Raw genomic sequence first — 22932 nt, 5'->3', positions numbered from 1 at the left:
CGACTATTTGGTAGTACGGTTTTTGTAATTCGACTTCATAAAACGAAGCTTTGATTTAACGCCCCTCCACATCTTCCAAAATATACGTAAGAGGGAAGGAACCACTTACTTTAACAATCTTGAAATTTTCGGGGTGTCCAATTAATTTCATAGCTTTTGTCAAAAACCGATTTTGTGCGACTTATGCTCACTGCATCGCCAGCTTTGAACTTTGACTTTTGCACTGCAATTTTTTTTTGGTAAATTATATGCGAGAATCTCCGTTGTTGGGGTAATTTCTGATGGTTTCATTCCGGTGGTACCATGTTTTGTTTGAATATATTTTGTTGTTATTTTTTTTTTCTTTAATAAAGTTATTTTACGCAATTACTTGTTTTTTTTTACTTTTTTTTATGGGGGTAAGGATAAAACATACACACACACTGAATTTTAAAAATACATTTATTATTATTAGTTTACAGGTAAATTTCTATTAAAACACAGGTATGTCCCATGCTATCCTTTTGTTGATATCTTGTTTTATCTGCATTTTTCCAAAACGCATGTAGTCCTCCATGCAGTAGCTCTGCTCACTCTCTTCTGTAGAACATAAATATTCTATATGCGGAAAGATTTTGGCGTCTTCCAGTAAATTTTCATGTATAGTCAAATACAATATTCTATCGTAGTACTCGTAAAAGTTCAAACGAGACAGTACTCGTATTCTTTTAAATACCAATTTGCTTATGGTAATTAATTTCTGTACCCAGTCTTTCGAAATATAGAGTATACCCTCGCTATTTTCAATCTTGACCAAGACTTCACCATCACATTGTAGACAGCTGAGTTTGAAGCAGGTTAAATACATAACTTTACCAGTCGGGCCTGCTAACAATAACAATGGAAGCTGTTGTATTAATTCTGTGAAGTCTATCTCGTCGAACGAAATGCTTCTTTTCTCCGCCAAAACGTAGGGGATAAAGCTCACTTTCACTGCCGGAGCGAAGATTCTTGCTGGGCTAAGACCTGAGGTAATTTCTAGTCCGAATTCCGGCAGCGTAATTGCTGCCTCGTAAATGTATTTTTGTTCGCGGATTATTTCCGCATTGACCACAAATCTTCCCCACGAATCCAATGCTTGCGTTGGATAATTTTCGACTTCGGACATTTTTCTCACTCTGCACTTATCACGAAATTGTATGAGTGGAAACTGAATAAAAAATTAAAATTTCTTATAGCTTATATATGTATAACCCCACCCATTCCCCCAGATCCAAAGCGAACGCCGCACATACTTGTTTCGACAGGAAAAAAACCTGACGGAGAACCTCCATCCATCCCGATTTTTTTTTTTTAGACAAGCTCTGACAAGAAAAAAGTACGTATCAAATAATGCGCCATTTTAAAAGGGGACATATTATCAATAGTGAAACTATTTATATTAAGATATACCTTTATCCTCTTTGCAAATAATTTTCTACTCGCTCACAGGTAGGATCATGAAGATCCTTCAATATTTTGTTGCACCAGGTATTTAGCTTAGCCTAGAATTCTTTTGAAAAATTATTATTTTTAAAAAAGGCGCGCGCTAGATCAATTGCCGTTTCAGCGATATTTCCTTGTTTCCCGTGTCGGAGTTTATCTCTTTTCTTTTGTGCATATTCTTGTTTTAATTAAATCTTGATTATCTTTTTATGCCAATTTTGACGATCATCTAATTTTTTGTAACTAAAATTAATTCAATAGAAACAATTAAGGCGAGATGATGCCCGGCAGCTGTTATATTAGGTATGAAAAAGTCAATTTGGATGAAGGAGATGCTTCTTTTGTCCCGACAATGTACAAGAATAAACCTGTCTAACCATAGCAAAATGGGGCCCAAAACTGTGACACTAGGCGAGAGTATGCGTTATTTGGAAGTTAAATTTTAAAAATCCTTTGTAAAATATTCACGGGGAGGGTGTCAAGGGGTCAATTTTTATAAACATCGGAGGTCAGTGTCGGAGAAATAAGGGTTCTACCCTTTTCTCCTCGTCTCTTTTTAACTCCGTTTTGAGTAATTTGTAATAATTTGAGAAAAAAAAATTCAGTACCCGAAAAATGGACACACATTTGCAAGCAAAACAAAAAAAAATAGGATACAAAAAAAAAACTATAAAATATAGGCGCCAATGCAGGCAATAGTTTAAATACGGGAAGTTACATTTTTAAACATAAATTCAGATTTTCGGTGGCAATATAACTCTATTTTTCGTGTTTGTTAAGATTTATATACATAATATCAAACCAGGCTTTGGAAACGTCTGGTTAAGGCCACAGGCCATTAGCTTCTAAATAAACGCGAGATATCATGAAAACCGAAAAAGTTTGAATGGAATCTAACGTTTCCTTTTGTTTCTCAAAAATAGTAATTAAGCGGAAAAGTACTCGTAGTATATTGATTAATTGTAGAAATGTCTCATTTTCTACAAAACAACTTAAGTTAAATAAAATGCAAATTAAATTATTATAAATTACCGCTTTGTTGTATTCGCTATTTACTATGCCCCAACCTACGACGACACTGGAGGGTAGCTTAAAATTTGACCTGCTTGGTTTACCTGCCTTTCGTAGGAATGCGGGTTGTTTCACGTGTCAGTCGAAGTTTAAAGAAGCGTTTGTGTTAAGGGTTCGTTTCTGTTATACGCGTTTGTTGCTTAATGCAATATCGCCAACGAGTTTAAGTTTTGTGTTCAATGTGTGTTTCATATACGGATAAATAAAACAAAAAAGACTGGAAAAAGATAGGTAAGAAGCTTTCGGAATTGCGACTTTAATGAGTAACCGCGTAACATTTTGACCTAGTATTATGTATATGTTCGACGAGGTTTCTATACTTAATTAAAAAAAATTGGGGAGTGATCAAAGGAAGCTGAGGTCGGAGATACGGATCTTGGTTAGTATCAATTTTTGTTTAATAAAACAACCAAAAATGCTCGCTTACGTTTTTGAAGTAGGTAAAAAGGAAACAGAATTTTAATAGAAATAACGCACGATATATCTCCCAAAAAATTCAGCCATATGAACAACGCGAAGAAGTTAAGCAGATAAAATTTTACAAGATTTTTGGGGGGCCAAGTGTAAATTCGGATTGTGGAAAGTAACAGATAGAGAGAATGAGTGACCTATATAGAAAAAGAGAGACAGAAAGGTAGATTTATTTAAACGTTTCTCAATCATCCACCCATCGGAGATAATAAATAACATTCGCTAGTTTTTTTTTGCATGTATTGAGTTAAGTTCGGAATAGAAATATATCAATAGTAACAATTTAAATATGGTAATTTTTGGGGATTGTTATACGTCCGCCAGCGTATTAAAATATGGTTTTAGGGGTTAGAACTTTTAAATTTCAAGAAAAAAAACTCATGTTGAAATTTTTGTATTCGGAAGCTTCTGTTGTTTATTAATTTATAGACACTGGAAAATATAATAATAAAACATCCTACAGTTGACATACGTGTCCTCTTAAACTCGAAAAGAGCTAATTTATCTTAGAAGAGTACGTATTTTTGGTAAAATAGATATTTTTTATATTAAATATTTGACCGATCGATGTAATTCGTCAAGCGGAAACCGAAAAGAAAAGTGACGCTTGTGGTGTTTGCTGACAATCCGACCCTGCTTCGTGTACAAATGCAATGACATTTCGGCAGGGCTATAGGCTACGAAACCTTTCAAACTCGAAAAGGACGAACTGTTTTAAAGAAAAAAGGTACTTCATTTTTGGTAAAAGTAATAGATAATTTTTTTTTTCGCTAAATATTCCACAGATCGATGTAACTCGTCAAGCAGAATCCGAGAAGAAAAGTGACCGGTGGTGCTGTTTGCTTACAATCCGACCCTGCTTCGTGTACAAATGCAATGCCATTTCGGCAGGGCTATAGGCTACGAAACCTTTCGAACTCGAAAAGGCGCTACTAATTTTGAATAGGTACTTCATTTTTGGTAAAAGTAATAGATAATTTTTTTTTACGCTAAATATTCCACAGATCGATGTAACTCGTCAAGCAGAATCCGAGAAGAAAAGTGACCGGGGTGCTGTTTGCTTACAATCCGACCCTGCTTCGTGTACAAATGCAATGCCATTTCGGCAGGGCTATAGGCTACGAAACCTTTCGAACTCGAAAAGGCGCTACTAATTTTGAATAGGTACTTAATATTGGGTAAAAGTAATAGATAAGATTGTTTTACATTAAATATTTGACAGATCGATGTAACTCGTCAAGCGGAATCCGAGAAGAAAAATGACGGATGTGCTGTTTGCTGATAGTCCAGAACGGCTTCGTGTACAAATGCATGGCGGGGAGACCAGAAAGTTTTCGAAACTGCGTGAGTGGAAGTCTGCGTTGGACAAATTTTGAAAATATCTGAAGGTTTAACGAATTTTGGAGAATTCGACAGAGCTACAGACTACGAAACCTTTCGAAACGAACACACGTGTCCTGTTGAACTTGAAAAAAGACGAAATTATTTTTAAAAAGGTATATTGTTGCTAAATAATAGATTTTTTTTTTTAATTAAAATATTTGACAGATCATGGTAACTCGTGAAGCAACATCTCAGAATTGAATCGGGGAACGAGGAATCAAAAAAAGGTTAACAATTTGGATCATTTTGGAAGATACATACGCCGCGCTTTTCAAAGCGGACAGACGTGCCCTTGTCCAACTGAAACGAACACACGTGTCCTGTTGAACTTGAAAAAAGACGAAATTATTTTAAAAAGGTATATTGTTGCTAAATAATAGATTTTTTTTAATTAAAATATTTGACAGATCATGGTAACTCGTGAAGCAACATCTCAGAATTGAATCGGGGAGTTGTGTATTTGCTGGCAATCCGGGCCTGCTTGGATCATTTTGGAAGATACATACGCCTGCGCTTTTCAAAGCGGACAGACGTGCCCGTGTCCCACTTGACAAAGGCGGAATTATTTTAGGAAAGGTATATTATTTGTAAAAAAAAAATATACAATTTTTAAGTAACATATTTGACAGACCATGGCAACTAGTAAAGCAGAATCCGAGAATTCAATCGGCGGCTGTATGTTGACTGACAAGAATATAATTGCTGTTAATCCGGCCCTGCTTCTTGTACAAATGCATAGTGGGGAGACATGAACATTTTTCGAAATTGCGGCCCTATCCTCTTGGGATTCTACGTTGGACAAATTCTGAAAACGACCCAGAAATATAATTGGTGAGAAAATAGTTTTTTTTGTTGTGTTAACAGTTAACAATTTTTTTATTTTGGAAATAAGGGGTTTCAGTGTGTACTGGTAATAGTGAATCAATTTAATGACCTCAGCATCTCTAAACCCCCATCTTGAGACGCGTTAACGATCCGGATCGAGTTACGTCGCGTAATTGTGTCACTTTTTTAATTAAAAAATGAAAGAGATGTACCTACCATACTTTAGAAACCCCTACTCCCCTTTGGAGGTGATGAAATAAGTTTTGGCATAAAATATAAGTTCATCGTATTACTTTGATATAAGTATAAGTCTTGCCTGTTTTTTTTTTTTTAAAGGAGGTTCAAACCCGTGCGAGGTGAGGTTTGATATATGAAACAGACCAGTCATGGGGACACGAGATATGGAAAGTTTCAGCGTAGTCGTCGCCACATTGCTGCCAACACTGCATATATAAGGAATCACGAACCATTCAGGTAAAATTTTGAAAACACATAGTTATGGCAATATAGAACCTCTCTTTTTTTAACAGGAATATTGAGACTTAGACCAGTATCTTTTAAGTAGGCATGTGGGGTAAAGAAGACGCAGAAGCTTCAGTCGGGTACCATCAGTAACGTAGGCGATTGATATATTTCCACCACTACCTATGTTGGATTGGAATTTCCCATTTGATGCTTTGACTGACTAAATGAGGAAACTTGGAGGTAAGCTCTTACGGAATTCTATCGAAATATGTTTAGTAACATATTGGTGCATTACTCTGTCTTCCAGTCAGTTTCACATAAACTTTGCACGTATTATAGAAATGCCACCTACTTTTTTTGTGTTAATATTATTGAAAGTAGTAGCTGGTAGCTGTAGTCGTAAGCCCAGAGAGTCTCTGTTTTGAACATAATACACAAAATGGGGCGTTCAAAAACAATAGACTGCATGCCTTTTAGAGTCGGCGTAAACTATGGTCATATACCCCTGATCAAATTCAGAACTAGAAAATCGTTGTGTCTCTGCATTAAAAAATAATAGTAAAATTTATTGTAGGCACCTAGTAGAGTATCGAAAATTTCCATTTTTAGTGCCAAATTGGTTACTCCAGTAAATTCCAACTGTTCTAATTTTTTTTTTAATAATTTATGATGTTAGTGAGTTTCATTGCAATTATTTGTTACTTAAATTTTCTGCGTATTAAACCATAATTAACAATACGCTATTCGTTAACGCAGGTAGAATTAATGACGCTGACTGACCTGATTTTGTCCAGGGGGCGTAGTACGGTAGTTTGTACTGTGATGTTTGGTAGTTTGGCAGTGAGCTCTCATTTATGAAACTGGGGAATGTTTCGTTATCTTCAAATCGTAAACACGTATCATTAGAATTATATTTTTAAAATATTGATTAGGACATGTACTAAGTAACTAAATGCTCTAGCGAAAATATTCACACATATTGCGGAAAACGTACAAATTTAAATTAGAGAAAATTAACTATTTTTAGAGGTTGGTTTTTCAAAAAGGTGGGGATTTAGTTAAAGAACAGATAGAGACTAAAGGGAAGCTCTATGAGAAAAGTTAGAATTAAAAAGTCGATGTTTTCGTGTCATAGCGAAAGATGGATTATTATTAAAAATAATACTTGCATTAATTGTTGTCACCATTTGTGAAAAATATGGAAAATATCCTCTAGGTTCGCATACCTTTTTTTTAATTTTTTTAAGGTGGCTAACAAAATACACAGACAGAAAAGTTTAGATCCTGTTCGTTAATGTAGCGCATAGAAAAAAATTAGAAAAGAGAACGTTTCGTGTATGGCATACGTAGTTAGTACGGAATATTAATCTGAAGGCTGCAAGACAGTGAAAGAGTGATGCGCTTAAGTGTGGTTCAGAGGGGTTATTTGGGCTGTAGAAGTTTTTCTTTGAACAGGGTTCAAATAGCGTCTCCTAGAGCGTTAGCAGAGAAGAGTATTACAGTATTTAATATAAGCGTCCAGATTTCATTATTGTTGAGATTTCACAGAAACACACTTTCATGTAGTAGTCGCAGCAGCTTTAAAGTATATGACTTTTTAGTTAAGATGCCTTTCGAGTTTGCTTTATGGCTTGATAGGAAATTAAAGGCTAGATACAGATAAGTTACGAAAAAAAGTATGTACACTATCCTCAAAGATCAGCAATAAATAAAAGAAATTGATGAAATAGTAAAGTTGACTGCGATATCTTAAAATCATCAATAAGATAGATAAATTAAATTAATTTTGAAAATATTAAATAATAAAAACAAATAATAAAAATAGCAAAGAAAATCAAAATCATCAATAAGATAGATAAATTAATTTTGTAAATATTAAATAATAAAAATAAAATTATAATAGTAAAGAAAGCCTACCACGGCCACATACACATAATATTTTCGACATATGAACTTTTCCCAGATAAATAGTCAAATATTTCACGATACCTTAAAACAGAAGCATGCGGAAATATGTATGAAGTTAACGCACGGTAGATTGCTTAGTAAATTAAAAAGGTATATGGTTTCTAATATCCTACTTTATTAATGAAAATTTTAACCAGCTTTTTGTTTTGCAGATATTATTGGTGGTGCCTGCCAGCTTCCAGTTCCGAGAAAAGAAATCCAACACTTTTCGTCTTTATTTCCCCTGTCCTTTGTGCGCAATAAAAGTACAGTTTGTACCCGCGTGGGTACACATTCGCAGAATTATATGTTTTTAAAATAAATGTTTTGGTCAATATTCACTAGGTGGGGTTACCTTATTAAAGAAAATCTTATTCCAAGAGGGGACACTAGTTTACATTCGAACCGCTAGAGGGTGCAGATGGTCACGCGAACAATATGATCAAGTCTCATTGACGCCATTGCTTTTCTTAGGGGTGGGAAAATATCTGGGCTCTGATTGGCTTCGCCGCCATCGCAAACTAGAGGTGGGGAGATTGATTAAACCGCATTTCTGGTTGCTTATCCAATGGGGACCAGTTTCAAGGGATTATGGGTAAAGGCGGAGGAGCTAGAGAGTCGTGGGGAAGGAGGATACGCCCACAAAAGGGAGAGGAGTGGGGGAAGCCTATATTATACTTATTCACTACTCGGATATATTGTGTGCTAGGTAGCGGTAGCAAAACGATCTGTCATGGCAGAATTTGATCAAGGTGTATTGGACAGTGACCGCGAGTGAGAACGAATTTCCAGTATATATAGTAAGAACGTATCAAGGTATGGTTTTTCAAACAAACGCCAATCTTTTTTAAGCGCAAGTTGCACTCACATGAAATAGATTCGCAATTTTAAGTTATTTACAGGTTTTATTTTCACTAAACCGAAGAAATATTGGATAGAAAATCGAGAAAACTGAGAATACACCTACACAGGTATCAAAGACAACATACGGAAAACTTTAAGGGGTAGAATTTACTGGGAATATTGTCACCAGTTTGATGAAATATATAGGGAGGACAAAACAGTTAACCTCCTTCAACTAATAACGTCGACAGCAGTTCCTGTTATAAGGAAAATAAGAAAGATCCACCCCTCTATCCCAGTGATCACTCCAATCAGAGAAACACCTGTATCCACCCCGTATTTTAAGTTTCAATTTCAATTTTTCTTATTGGTTTAATTAAAAAAATTAAAGCCTCTCATTTTAGAAGTCCCAAGACTGGGAACTTAAAGAGTGGAATGTTTTATTTACGAACAAGGCTGGCAAATACCGAGGAAGCTCGAGTGCAAGACATTACGAAACGCCATTGGAAGAAGCAGGAGGAAAGTAATAAAATTTTGAACTAATTATGTGAATTATAACAAAAGGGCAATCATTCAAAAACATTTTATTCGTTATAAAAGCATATATCATTTCCACCCTCATCTGCAATTTCTGCTCTTCTAGCACCTGGGAGTTGTTGATTTAGATTTTTTCAAAGATATATCTTATTGGGTGTTTGTGTGTAGTGCTTCCGATCTAACGAGTGTTGATAAAGTGGCAACGTCTTTGTATTCTAGTACCAACTACATCAAAAATTGTAGAAACGGACGATATGGATATTTTAATTCAACACAAAATATATAAATATAAATATGGTTGGTCAAATGGTTTTGGAATTAGCAGAACCAATTCGAATATTTGAGGACGATGAAAGTGGTAGGTGTCCAATACTAAAAAATCAGAAGTGTTACGAAAAGACTAAAGGACTTATGAAGGGAACTTATTCCTACAATATTTTCGAGGCCTACATTTGTAAACTTATTAAAAGAAGTCTATTTTACAATTTATCAAAACATCTGGCACGTTTTGGAGCAGCGAGACATTCGATAATATGTTTAGAAGAGGTGCTAGAAGGGGAGCTACCACACCTGGAAGTGGATATTGCAGATGAGGGTGGAAGTGATAAGAGAAAGCAAACATCAAATTTGCTTTTATAAGAAATAAAACATATTTTTGAATATTGCTCTTTTTTATAATTCACATAATTGGTGCAAAATTTTATTCTTTATTCCTGGGTTTCGTTGCTTCTTTCAATGGCGTTTCGAAGGAGTTTAATTTCTTGTACTCGAGCTTCCTCGATATTTGCCAGCCTACTCATAGATAAAACATTCCACTCTTTGACTTTTAAAATGAAAACATGTTATAAGCCTTTAATTTTTTAAATTATACCAATAAAAAAAATTGTTAAAAATTAACTGTTTTGTCATTTCATCAAACTGGTGATAATATTTCAATTTTCAATATATTCTCTGCGTAGGTTTTTTTCAGGTTTGTCCATTTCCTATCCAATATTTCTTCGGTTTAGTGAAATACAGTGTGCAAAATTGCATATCTATTTCATGTGAGTGTAATTTTCTTTTAAAAAAGATTATATATACGATCTGAGTATATATTTATTATACTGGAAATTCATACTTACCATCACTGTCCAGTACACCTTGATCAAATTCACCACTTTCAAATTCTGCCATGACAGATCGTTTTGCTACCGCTGCCTAGCACAAAATAAACCTGCTACCACAAATGGCGTCTACGCCACAATGTGTTGCTACGGTGGCTACGGTTTTGTAAGCTCAAGCATCCAACACTTTACCCATCGCTCTCGCTACCGCAACCTAGCAGGAACGCTTCGCTACGTCCACTGAATGCCACCATTGAACGTATTTCCGCAACGTTGTCAGATTGTGCACATTATCGTCGGGTCGAAGTTAATTTTAAGAAAATGCTGGACTAATTCTGATGCTGACGGAGAGTGACTCTTCTTGTTCTGCTTGTCCTATCCGCCCTATTTGTTTGTAAACTCACCTCTTTGGGTGAGAGCCGCAATCACAATCGTCGCGACGTCAGAGAATGTTATGTGATTGCCGAATAATGCGTCATCGGCTCTCGACAGCAGAGTCAATACCGCAAGGAACAATACAAGAAGCGAGCACAGGCAGTACCAAGCAAGTTTTTGGAACGGAAGTATCCAAATGTTGTCGGTGTATGATAAGGGCGGAGCGCGAAACATCCAGTATAAAAAGTCGTCGGTGGTCGCTCCTGCCGGCAAGAAAGTGAAGTGGTCTATCCTCGGGTGAGTCACGAAAGCGTTGTTTCCTGCAACAAGTGCAGGACGATTCGGGAACTGTCAGAAAATGATAGGAACTCAAATTGGTAATGGTTAAAACAAAAACAGACTGGGATTTTTCTGCTTGATACTTTAACTTTTGAAAAATAAATATGCGTATGAAATTTTAAGGATGAAACGGAAAGTGACATCCAACTGAAATATTTCTAAATCTGAGATAACATAAAACTATTATCAACTTTAAAAATTAAAATTTGTCTATTAGTAATTATTTTTAAAATACATATTATTTAGTTATTACGGTATAACGTACTAAATATTGGTCCATAACCTAAAATATGTCATTTGTACAATTTGAAAGTATTTATCGTGCTATTCCAAAAATAAAAATTATTTATTATTTGAAAAAATTTGTTGAGTGGACTTATATTTTTTGGGTCAAGATTTTGTTTCGTTTTCCACAAAGTAAATATTTAACAATTTAGCAACAAATTTTTTGGTAAATTCCATTACAAAGTTTAGAATAATTTTAATAATTTAAACGGGTATTTAAAAATCGCAAAAGCGTGCCCAATTTTCTGTAACATTTCACGCGAAAATCGGTTTGATGTTTTTCAGGTCGAACCATTTAATAGCAATTAATTATGGAAATCAATTGATTAAATTAATTAAATCGGTTAAAATTAGTGAACGAAAACGATAACCACGCCTGGTCGATTTAGGTGAAGGAGAGAAAAGCGATTTCAAAATGAAAAAGTACTTCTCTTTTCGAAAATATTGATGGACTATACAAAGCGTTTCAAAACACCGTGTCAATGTTGAAGTAGGTGATTCCATGGCTTAGTCTACTACTAATAGTTCATTAAATCGCGTCATAACTAGCTTCTAATGAATGTTTCATTTATATCATACTTATCATATTTATACTACGAGTATACAGAAAATGGATTGGAGAAAATATCAAATCTTTTGAAGAAAACGACAACTCCGCCTGGGAATGCTGGTGGGTAAATTGAGTAGCTCATCAGTAGTCATCAGCCCAAGCCCGGATAAAGGAGGAGGGTTGGGGCGATAGGTCAGCTCCCTATCCCCCAGAAAAAAGAACGACGAAAATTGCAAAGAAAAAGGACATTACGGGTCGGTACATGGAATATACAAGGTCTAAGGACTAAATACATAGAAATCTTCCAAGAACTACATGGGAAAGGAATGGATGCCTGCAATTTAACAGAAACAAAGAAAAAGGGTAAAGGAAACGAAATAGCAGGAGATTATATTCACTTCTACAGTAGAGCGGAAGAATATGCTAGAGCTAACAAAGAAGTATCTATCGTAGTACACAAGAAACTAGTGAAAAATATTAAGACATGGGAAGAAATAGATGAACAAATACTAAAGTTAGAATTACAAATAAATGGACATTACATTATCATCCTCGCAGTATATGCCCCTAGTGAAGATGCTGGCACCCAAAATAAAGATGAATTTTATGGAAAACTTAACGATACATTAATGAACATCAATTAAGATAATGAAATAGTTATTATGGGAGATCTAAATCCACGCACAGGCAGCAAGGAGGGCGACACAACATTTGGCAGATATGGTAAACAAGTAACTAATTCCAATGCTTAATTGACCTTTGCTAGGGAATGTCGTTGAAGATTATTACCGGTTTAAAAACATCCACAGGTTCACATGGGTACAACCTACTAGAGGGCTTTCCTCAATAATTGATTACATAATTATGAAACAAAAATCTAGAATAAATAACCTGGACGTAATCGGGGTTTGGAATACGGCTCAGATAATCACTTAAGTAATAACAAGACTAGTAGTAAATAACAGAAGAAAAGAAGAGAATGAAGGAAAAAATAATAACACACAAGTCGAACGAAGATATAACTTAGACAGTTTTCGAGATGAATCTACACAATTTTTATACAAACTAAGCTTAGCTAACAAACTACAACGAGTAATAAGCGAACAGACAGCGAGAGAAGTATACAACGACATAAAAAGATATATACATGAGACAGCAGAAGAAGCCTTGGACCGCAAAAGAAAAAAGCAGAACAACCCATAATGGTGGACAAAACAAGTGGAGGTTGCAATTAAAGAGAAGAAGAAGGCATATCACCACTGGCTAAAAACTAAAAGGGATTAAGATAGAGAAGTATATGCAGAACTAAATAAAGAAGCAAAAATACTAGTCGAAAGAAGTAAAAATGAACGCTGGGAAGACATGCCAAGAAGTAGGTAGATTCATGGGCGGTACAAGAGTATCGGAAGCATGGAAATTAAAAGAGCCTAAAGGACTGGAATTTAGGATTTATTAGTTCTATATATAAAAAAGGAGATAAAAAGTTATTAGCTCAATGGTGAGGTTATACGGTCGAATACTTAAAAGAAGAATAGAAGACAACTTCCAAGAAATAGAAGAACAAAGCGGTTTTCGAACGGGAAGATCCTGTATAGATAATATATTTGTCTTGCGACAAGTAACGGGAAAACGTAGAGCCCACAACTTAATTACCCATTTAGTATTTATACATCTTGAAAAAGCATACGACACGGTACCCTTGAAGAAAAAGTTTGAAGTAATAATGACATATATATATATATATATATATATATATATATATATATATATATATATATATATATATATATATATATATATATATATATATATATATATATATATATATATATATATATATATATATATATATGATGACACTATATTCCGGGATATCATCCGTTCGCTCGTTGAACTCCGACTGGAATCCTGCATCCGACTGGAATCCTGCAGACGTTTCGCCAAAATCTCACTTGGCATCTTCAATGCTCGCGCTCCGAAAACACTTCGAACACTATATATACATATATATATATATATATATATATATATATATATATATATATATATATATATATATATATATATATATATATATATATATATATATATATATATATATATATATATATATATATATATATATATGAAGAAAACGGCAAACTTTACTAAATGTTTTGGTCTTCCATAAACGTCTAGTACACTTCAAAAGAGTAATCGACAGGTATCTAATTCAGAGTTACGTTAAACTATCTTTTAAAGAAGTCGTATTTCCAAAGATACATTTAATTATGTTTCCCAGAAAGAAGGATGCTTACCGGCTATATCGGCCCTACCCTGCTGTAAATCTCCAAACATTCCCGTGCTATAAACTCCAGTTTTCTCCTTCAAGAAGCCCCAGCCGCTTCGAAAAATCGGCTGGTGCTTCGCGTTGACGTAAAAAGTTATGTGGTTCATTAATCGGTAATTCATCCTGGGAATGAAATCTTCGACTTGTCTAAAACAATAACCACCAAACGGCTTCTTCGCGGTGTCGAAGAAAGTGGAGAACTCCTGACCTGTAGTCCATCAGATGATGGAGGGTAGAGTTGTACGCCAGAGAATACGACACTCTGAGCGGTTCACCCATCAAGTTCATTCTCGGCCTCTTGGTATCCAAATACATGAACTTTTTATAAGGAACGGACCATCTGGCAACGTGTTGCTGGGTGTGACGTTGCGAAAATAAGGTGTTTTTGACGAGTCTGTAAACGTTAACTTCGAAACGGTCGACTTCCGCCACGTAAACATTGCTGTCAAACGGGAAGGCTATTCCGAGTGCTTCGATTGCGGTGCGGTTCCCAAAAACCATCCAAGTGTACATTCGGTGGTACAGTTTCTTACGTTTGCCCTAAAACCAGAAGGCTGTTGATTCGGAAAACGCCTGGCTGATGAGTGCCACCGTTTTCAAAACATCTGCCCATTGTTTGCAACGCGAGTCTGTTATTATTGCGATGCGATCTTTTTTAAATGAAGCCACATCGAACATTTGGGTCTTGGTTAAAAATCTAGTCTGGAACTGATCTGCAGATAGAGCCTTTTGTACAGTCACACCGTTTTCTAAAACAATAGGTCCGTGATTAGTTGGTTTCATGGTAAAATCATAATATCATAATAGGTATAATAGATATTTGCAATATCATTCTGAAAATTTAGCAGATTCAACACATATGCCGTTCCCTAAAGTACGTAAAAATTAACAACAAATTGCGACTACAATAGATGTTTTATTAGTAAGTAAATAGGAAAACTAATTGCAATGGGTTTAACAATATTTTAATGTTTTTGTCCATTGAACTATAAAACTGTACCTCCATTTATCACTCTCCCGTAGATGATTTACGCAATTAATAATTCAAAACGTAATTCCACGAAACACAAAATGAATTCATAACTTTTAATTAATTATTTTCCAAATCCTGGAATTATAAAGCATTATACTAATTAATTTCTGGCACTGACAATCGAAATTTATCAGAGATGCAATTTTTCGGTAGGTTTTGCTAAGGCTCTTTGCATTTTTTGGTATCCTTCAAATTTTGGTGACATATTGGACATTCAACTAAATTTTTTAATGTTCATCGCAGTTTCGCAGTTAATTAAACTGGGCGTAATACTCTTTATGAATAAATTGCGGTAAATAACAAACCTTTGACTGTTTTTTTTATACTAATTTCAGTTTTCATTTCATAGGATATCACACTTGACTTAATTTTTGGCGTTGTTTTTTTAACGGTAATCATATGTTACTTCGTTAGATAAACAAAGTGATACGAGATTTCTTTCCTGATCTGGGATTTCCATCCCATAACGAAAACATTCATATAGAAAGTTGTTCGCTCGTTATTTAAACAAACTTGACTACAAACCACACAATTTTTCTTAAATTTAAATAATTACATCACAGATCATTCGAAGATAAAACAAAACAATTCAACAATTCAAATATCTCTTCCAAACTCCGAGGTAGCTAATAAGTAGCTAGAAAAAATTCTTAAATTGAACTGAGGTGGCTTTTACTTGATGAAAATCCATTTAATAAAATAAGTAAGAACTAAAAGTTCAGATTCACAAGATTATATATTTAATTAATAATGTAATATTTAGAAACTTCCTGCTACTATATATACCAAAAAATGACCATAAAACCTGAGTGGTTGTGAAAATTTAAGTTCAATAAAGGAGAGGTATTTAAATCTAATTGATCGTTGAGCAATACATTTGAATGCCTCATGCCTAAAATATCAAAATTGTCTTCAAAAATGTGTTTTTCTGTGTTTAAGTATGTAGCATAATTAAAATCTAGACTATTGTTTTTAAAGGCTCTTTTATGTTCGTTAATGCGTTTCTTGAAGGATCTACCTGTTTGTCCAATATAAATTTTGGGACAAGATCCGCATTTCAACCTGTACACACCTGATTTTTGAGATTTTGGACGTTTCGATTTATTGTTTTTTAAAAATTTTCCTATTGTGTTGTTAGTTCTAAAAGCTATTTTCAAACCATATTTTGACAAATGTTTTAAAACTTTTTCACTAGGTTCTCCTATGTATGTAATTGTTTTAAATTGTTCATGTTCTGTATTAGGTTTCGTTTAGACCCAGTTAAGAAAAGTTAAAAATTTTCGCAACTGATTAAATAAACAAGTAAACAAGGCTTGTTTCCATAGCAACTAAGAAACGACTAGATTTAGAAATGAATTGAAAGGCGGACAATTTAAAAGATTTAGAAAAGTTGGTAATAAAATTGTCTGAAACACATTGAGAAACGGTTGTCCAGAAGAAAATGATTCTTTCCCCTTTTATCAATATTTTTCATCTAACCTCACTTTGAGGACGAATTTGATGTCAATTTATAATTCTGATGCCTTACAAATAATAAATAATATGTAGCACAAATTATAAATAATTTAGGATAAACCAGGAGCAGCAATGTCTCATATCTTTTCCGCAGGTTGATACTTCCCGCGATTCAGCTGAGAGTAATTCTTGTCGGGTTACTCGCTTAATAATTTTCAAAAGCGATCCGACAAAAATGCGATTGCATATCAAATGGTAACGTGATCGAAATCATCAGCAGAATCGTTATTTACCTCTGTCGTCGCAAAAGTAGTTGACGGTTTTAGCCGACAAATGTTCGAGAAATTTGCGCAAAAAAATCAACTTATCCTCGACATCTTTTCTAGCATCGACGGCCTCAGATGCAAAGCACGTACTTGCGACAATAAAGCAAACCGATAGCATCGTACGCATTTTTGCAGTTGTTATACCGGAGGTCGCGAAGAATTTGACTTATTTTCCGTATCGAGTTTTCTGGTCGGCGAATATTTGTCGAAATACCGATAAAATCGCGATCGTCCATCAATTACGCATCCTAACGATAATGGGATACGCATTAGTGGGAGTAATTTTTATTTAACAATAATCGGTCACACGTTATCTCAAATGGTCAAATTGCGAGGTATTTTATTTTCTTATTTTTATATCGCTTTGATAGGGCCTACACTCAAATTTAAAATGCGGACATTATAAATTTCTAAATGTAAAGTCTGTTAATAGATATAAGAAAGTGACTACCTGATAAGCTGTAAGAATGAAATATGGCCGAACAGGTCCGTACTTTGCTTACAATTTAATTATTTGGGGTTTTGTTAGGAAAGATACTAAACAACATTTATTTATTTATGTATGTTTAAATATAAAATAAAATTACAAATTATTTTTATTACCTACTTAAATTACTTACTTATAAATATCAGTATCACTATCGCTATCATCGCCTGTTCTAATTATTATTTGTTCTATATTATTTGCAATATAGATATACGATTGTTCTGCTTTTTCTATATGTTTAACAGAATTTTGAGGACATTGGAGTTAACACGGGAAAAAACATTGTTACGACGAATGGCAGATTTCAGTTGGTGCCAAACATGTTCAATGGGATTAAATATACAGTGGTAAGGTGGAAGCGTTAAAACTGTATGCCCTAGATTTGACCACTTTCATCCACACTCGAGAAAATGTCAGCATTGCTTATTTTTTTCCTCGCTGAAATGGGATAATTCACAATTCGTCAATGTGGCCATTGTTTATAACTTCCTTAGTCTCAATAGAATAGTGTTTTCTACATTTGGGCGGGAGCATCTCCTGAGATACACCAGACTCGCACATATTTTGCATAATTCGCACACGATTCAACACACGCTGTATTACACACGAAATAAGAATGATTACTAATAAACTTAAACTAAGTAGTATACCACACCAAAGAATATTAAACACAGGTAGGTATAAAATTATTTTCTATTACGGACCACAATTTTACCCATTCAAAAGCAATTGGTCACTTTCTTATATCTATGAACAGACCATACAGTTTAATTAGATGATATTGTTAAGGAGGCTGATCATACTTTGATACACATGCTATGGTATTTAGTATTTTTGGTGTCGATACTTCAGTTGCAGCATCTGATACATAACACAGGCCAACATAGATTTTGTAATATGGCATTTTTTATTTTTGGAGGTATAGCAACTGAACTAAACAGACATTTTTGAATTAATTTTTGAGATGTCATATTTATTGTTTTAAATATAGGAATATGGCATAACATTCTAAAAATTTAAATTGCCACTCCACTGGTATAACTTTTGCATAAATTAACAAAATATTAGCGGGGAAAATAGCCCGTTATCGTATGGTACAGTTAAATTTCTTTTTCAAACGACAAGGATTCTGTAAAAATATTCCAGATACCTTTTGCCGTGTCTGTGGTTCTTTTGTGGTCAAGAAATTTAGACGTAAAATTACCCCCCGTTTAAAAAACAATACCAAAATTGGTAATTAACCACACCACATACCTTTCAGACGTATGTGAAGAAGATTTGAGACATTGGAATAATGGAACCGGGCGATCCCTACCTTTTGGACTACCTATGATATGGAGAGAGCCAGCAAATCATTGTTTATCTGAACCTGAAGTCTTCATTTATTCCAACGCCACATGGCCCAGATGTTCGAACAGCTGAGAATACCACAAGTTTTTCTGAACCTGAAATAGCTGAATATACCCTTAGTGATGTTGGAGATATATGGAGTGTTTCTTATCAAGCACAGTTCTTGTGACAATCAGAACTTAACGACTTAGTAACAGACTTAGCTTAGATCTAGACTTCGAAATAAAAATTTACTGGCACAAGACGTTAAAATCTCATGTTTCTGGGAGCGCGAGACAGAATATATATGGTCTATTTGGAATCTAATCCTAATCTAATTTAATGAAGAAACTTAGTACTGACTACAATTGTGAGGAGTGGAAGCTTTTCATTGATTCGTCTAAGAGAAGCCTTAAAGCTGTTCTTTTGCACAGCGGAAATATTCTTGCTTCAGTATTTATGGCTTGCGGCACTTTTCAATATACCTTTTGTGTTTTGCGACATCACCAATTGAAACTGAAGCATTTGTGCTAGAAAGAACACCTGGGTTTGAACAAAAAGTAATTGCGGAAAAATCATTTTCGCCACGGCTTCCCGTCATCGTGTAAAATAATGCAAACACTTTGCTAATTTACGCGATGAATGCTTGTGAAAGTTTTAATTTGTTTATTTATTTATTTATTACAAAGGTGCCCTAACATGAAGAACTAACTTCACAATTTACAAGGACACACTAACAATTATACCATTATTTAATTAACAAAGTAAAACTTATAAGCAAGTACCTACCTATATCTACGATAAGCAGAAGATAAAAAAATAGTAATAATAATAACAATCAAACTTACCAAACTAAACCAAAACTAACACTGTATATTAAGTGCGTGAATTACAAAAAACAAATGTGAAAAAATAAGGAAAACAAATTAAAAATTAAAATAAATTTATAGAAAAACCCTAATTGCTTGATTTCGAAACGAATTAAGTGATAACGCAAAGATGTCAATGTGCGAAAAATAATTATTGTAATGTCTATGTAAAAGAGATATTGGGGAATTGTTACCTAAGTTTGTATTAAATCTAGGCAGGTAAAAAAATGAAGGAGTTCTTGTTATAACGACTCTGGCATTGAAGGAGAGTTTTTCCAACAGTAAAGGACAGTCAATCCTACTATTAATAATATTATGCAAAAATATAGCACTGGAGATAATTCTTCTAACAGATAACTTCAGTATATGGTAGAAATTAAGACTAGCTTCATACGAATGAGTTAGTAAGTTACGGTTAAATCTAAAATTTAAATGGAAAACAAACTTTTTTTGTATTCTCTCGATTCTGTCTATATATTTATGATACTAAGGACTCCATATCACACCGCCATAGTCAAGGTGAGATCGAACGTAGGAATTGTATAGAATAATAAGCGATTTGTGATCCTGAAATTCCTTGCTAACTCTTAATATAAAACCTAAATTTTTATAAGCTTTTTTTACTATATTCTCAATGTGGATATCAAAACTTAATTTTACATCTATAGTTATTCCAAGATCCCTAATCTGCTCTACTTTTTTTATTTTTACACCATTGAATGTGTAGTCAAAGTTTATATCATTTATCCGCCTGCTGAACTTAAGACAGTAACATTTATCAATATTTAAAAATAGACGATTTTTTACACAGTATTCATAAAAACGATCAAGATCTTCTTGAAACTTATGACAGTCGTTAAGGCTTTTCACGGGCGCGTATGATTTCTGATCATCTGCGTATGATGCTGATTTATCAAAGAGAAAACATTTACTGACATCTGTGATAAACAGTGAAAATAACAATGGTCCCAAATGGGACCCTTGAGGAATTCCAGATGTGATGCGGGTCGTTTGGGATTTTGCAGAATTCAATTCTACAAACTGAATCCGAGGACTGATGTAGGATTGAAGAATTTTATAAAGACAACCGTGTACACCGAATTTTTTTAATTTGATCAACATTGTTGGGTGGTGAACCTTATCAAAAGCTTTTGAGAAGTCGGTGTACACGGCATCTATCTGCACCCTATTATCTAACGCCTCAGAAACATCCTGGACATATAGTGAGAGATTGGTAGCAACCGACCTACCCCTAAAAAAACCATGTTGTGTATCTCCAAGAGCATGTTTTAATTTGAAAAATAACTCATTGGTAATTATAGCTTCCAGCATTGAAAAATACATTTAACTCAATAATCATACCCATAAATGCGGTACATTTATTTATGCGTGCAAATTTTATCCCGTGTATTTCGTCTGGACAGTTCATTTAAACATTTTTCACAATTTCTGTTGGGAACGTAATCCTTTTTTGTAATAATTGTTATCGCCATCTTTGTACGATGCGGTAACGTAAATGTAGATGCCATTATTTAGTTGCCACATTACCTTTCTGGACTCACGTTATTTTTTATTTTTATTTAAACCCACTGACGGAGACAATAAAATTCTGGAAGAAAATATAGTCGTTATTTTATAACAATCAGGGCTGGAATTGGCTATATATCTTTCAGAATATATTCATCAAAAGTGACATTGATTTGTTGGGACTTTTTATAAACTTTTGCAAGATGCCGCGAAGATGTAATCAGCAATCACAGCTAATATTTTTGAATAAAAATAGAATCCTTCAGCAAATTGATAATGTAATTGAACTAGCTTCGAATGCAACACAACTAGGGCATAGTATCACTGTATATGTTTAGGTTAGGGATCATTGCTGAATTACAAATAATATAAAAAATTCGTTATTTGAAATCAAAGTGACGTCATATAATAAAAAGCAACCCTCTCTACACGAATTATTAAAGGCGTAAATTGGCAAAGTTTGCAAAAATTGGCTACTACATGTTTTGCACTTATCGGTTGCTTTTTTCTTTGTATATCTTAAAGAGCTCTAAATATTTTGGAATATTTATTAAGGATTTTGATTGGTAGAACGTATCGTTATCCTGTATTAGCTAATATCCAACAACAGTTTGCATGGAAATACTCTCAGACTGTCTCGAGGACTCCGCTGTTTTTATCTGTGAACGCTACTGATGATTTTTAATAAATTAGATGCCAGCGGTTAACGTTAACAAAGCAATATAAAATCTGCGGCCTTCCGCCGTCTAAGCATTTTCCATGACATACTCAGTTTCTTTATGCGTCTATTGTAAGCGTTAAGGCATTTCAGTATCTTTTTAGGAGAGATTGATGATAAAAAATGTGGCACAATTGCTAACATTTATTAATAACCATATTTATACTTGATGGTTATTATTATAGGATAACGATGCTGAGTCATTACTTACGTGGAGGTCTGCGTAGGCGAAACTTACAATCAAATACAGATTCTAGGGGGTGATAATCGCAATTTATCTTCACACGAGATTTGGGTAATGTGCTATCTATTTATTCATGAAAATCCACATATAGCTTTGATTCTACAGGGTATTGCAAAACAAATATGAAAACCTTGACTTCTCCGAAAAGAGATATCTTAGTAACATGGTTTAAACATTAATACATAAGTTACTATCAGAAAATCAGAAATTGAAGGGACTGCTTTTTTTTCGTTGTTAGAGTTATAGGCACTTGAAAAATAACAATAAGCATATGTGTTTTGTAATAATACATATTTTAACATCTACTTAGGAACATTTTATATAAATGTTTAAGAACTACATTTAATTTTTCAAATAATCGGTCATTTTCTTTTGAATTTTTTTATTATGCCAATACGCATCTCGTTCTTTGGCTTGGATTTACACCATTCCTTCCCCATGATACACAAAAAATTTCTCTAGCAGCTTAATTGAATATAGGGCTTGTTGAATGGTTGGTGGTGGTCCCAGATCAACTTCTTCATCTTCTTCTTCCTTCGTTATTCGTTATACAGAGATTAATAGAGCTTTATATAGAGACCTAATAGTACAACAAATTATGTTCGTAATACAGGGTTTCGCTATAGGGAGTTTTCACTGTACTTTTAAAATGTAATCGCTTACAACATTGAAGAAATAAACTTTTTCCTTTTCAAAAAGGTAAGTTTTATAAAAAAAAATACAAGAGACACAAAAGTTTCTAAATAAACCTGGATATCAATTTTTTTCCTTATCACTTTTTCTAAATTTGGACATATGAAGTGTAAAATATGGAGGAGGTGTGTTTTTATAACAATGTTTTTTTTATTATTATTTTTCTGTTTCCTATTGTTGACTTTGGGCTCAACGTTTATGTAGCAAATAGTTACAAAATTACGAATCTTGTGTTTGAGGAAGCCATAATTTATGAGGTTCCCG

The 22932-nt window shown here is 34.0% G+C and overlaps 1 protein-coding gene and 1 long non-coding RNA gene across 2 annotated transcripts in view; one reads left to right on the top strand and one right to left on the bottom strand.

Moving 5' to 3' along the window:
• LOC132703211 (uncharacterized) overlaps window positions 1-16919 on the bottom strand; it is a 128908-nt gene extending 111989 nt beyond the window's left edge. Inside the window, exons 1-5 of the mRNA XM_060672338.1 lie at window positions 16769-16919; window positions 14579-14736; window positions 14196-14527; window positions 13956-14134; window positions 10514-10804 (exon numbers count right to left, since the gene is read on the bottom strand). Of these exons, the coding sequence (XP_060528321.1) occupies window positions 10514-10804; window positions 13956-14134; window positions 14196-14527; window positions 14579-14736; window positions 16769-16919 (1111 nt within the window). The remainder of the gene's footprint in view (window positions 1-10513; window positions 10805-13955; window positions 14135-14195; window positions 14528-14578; window positions 14737-16768) is intronic.
• On the top strand, window positions 4059-5756 carry LOC132703857 (uncharacterized). Its single transcript, XR_009619176.1, has 5 exons — window positions 4059-4502; window positions 4555-4747; window positions 4797-4965; window positions 5019-5220; window positions 5551-5756. It is a non-coding gene; the product is annotated as an uncharacterized LOC132703857 (long non-coding RNA).
• Window positions 16920-22932: the final 6013 nt, after the last annotated feature.

The sequence above is a fragment of the Cylas formicarius genome, unplaced genomic scaffold, assembly GCF_029955315.1.
Source record: "Cylas formicarius isolate icCylForm1 unplaced genomic scaffold, icCylForm1.1 PGA_scaffold_6__28_contigs__length_40554024, whole genome shotgun sequence".
Lineage (NCBI taxonomy): Eukaryota > Metazoa > Arthropoda > Insecta > Coleoptera > Brentidae > Cylas > Cylas formicarius.
Note: the sequence above shows the minus strand (reverse complement) of the source record. Positions and strands in the feature narration are given on the sequence as shown.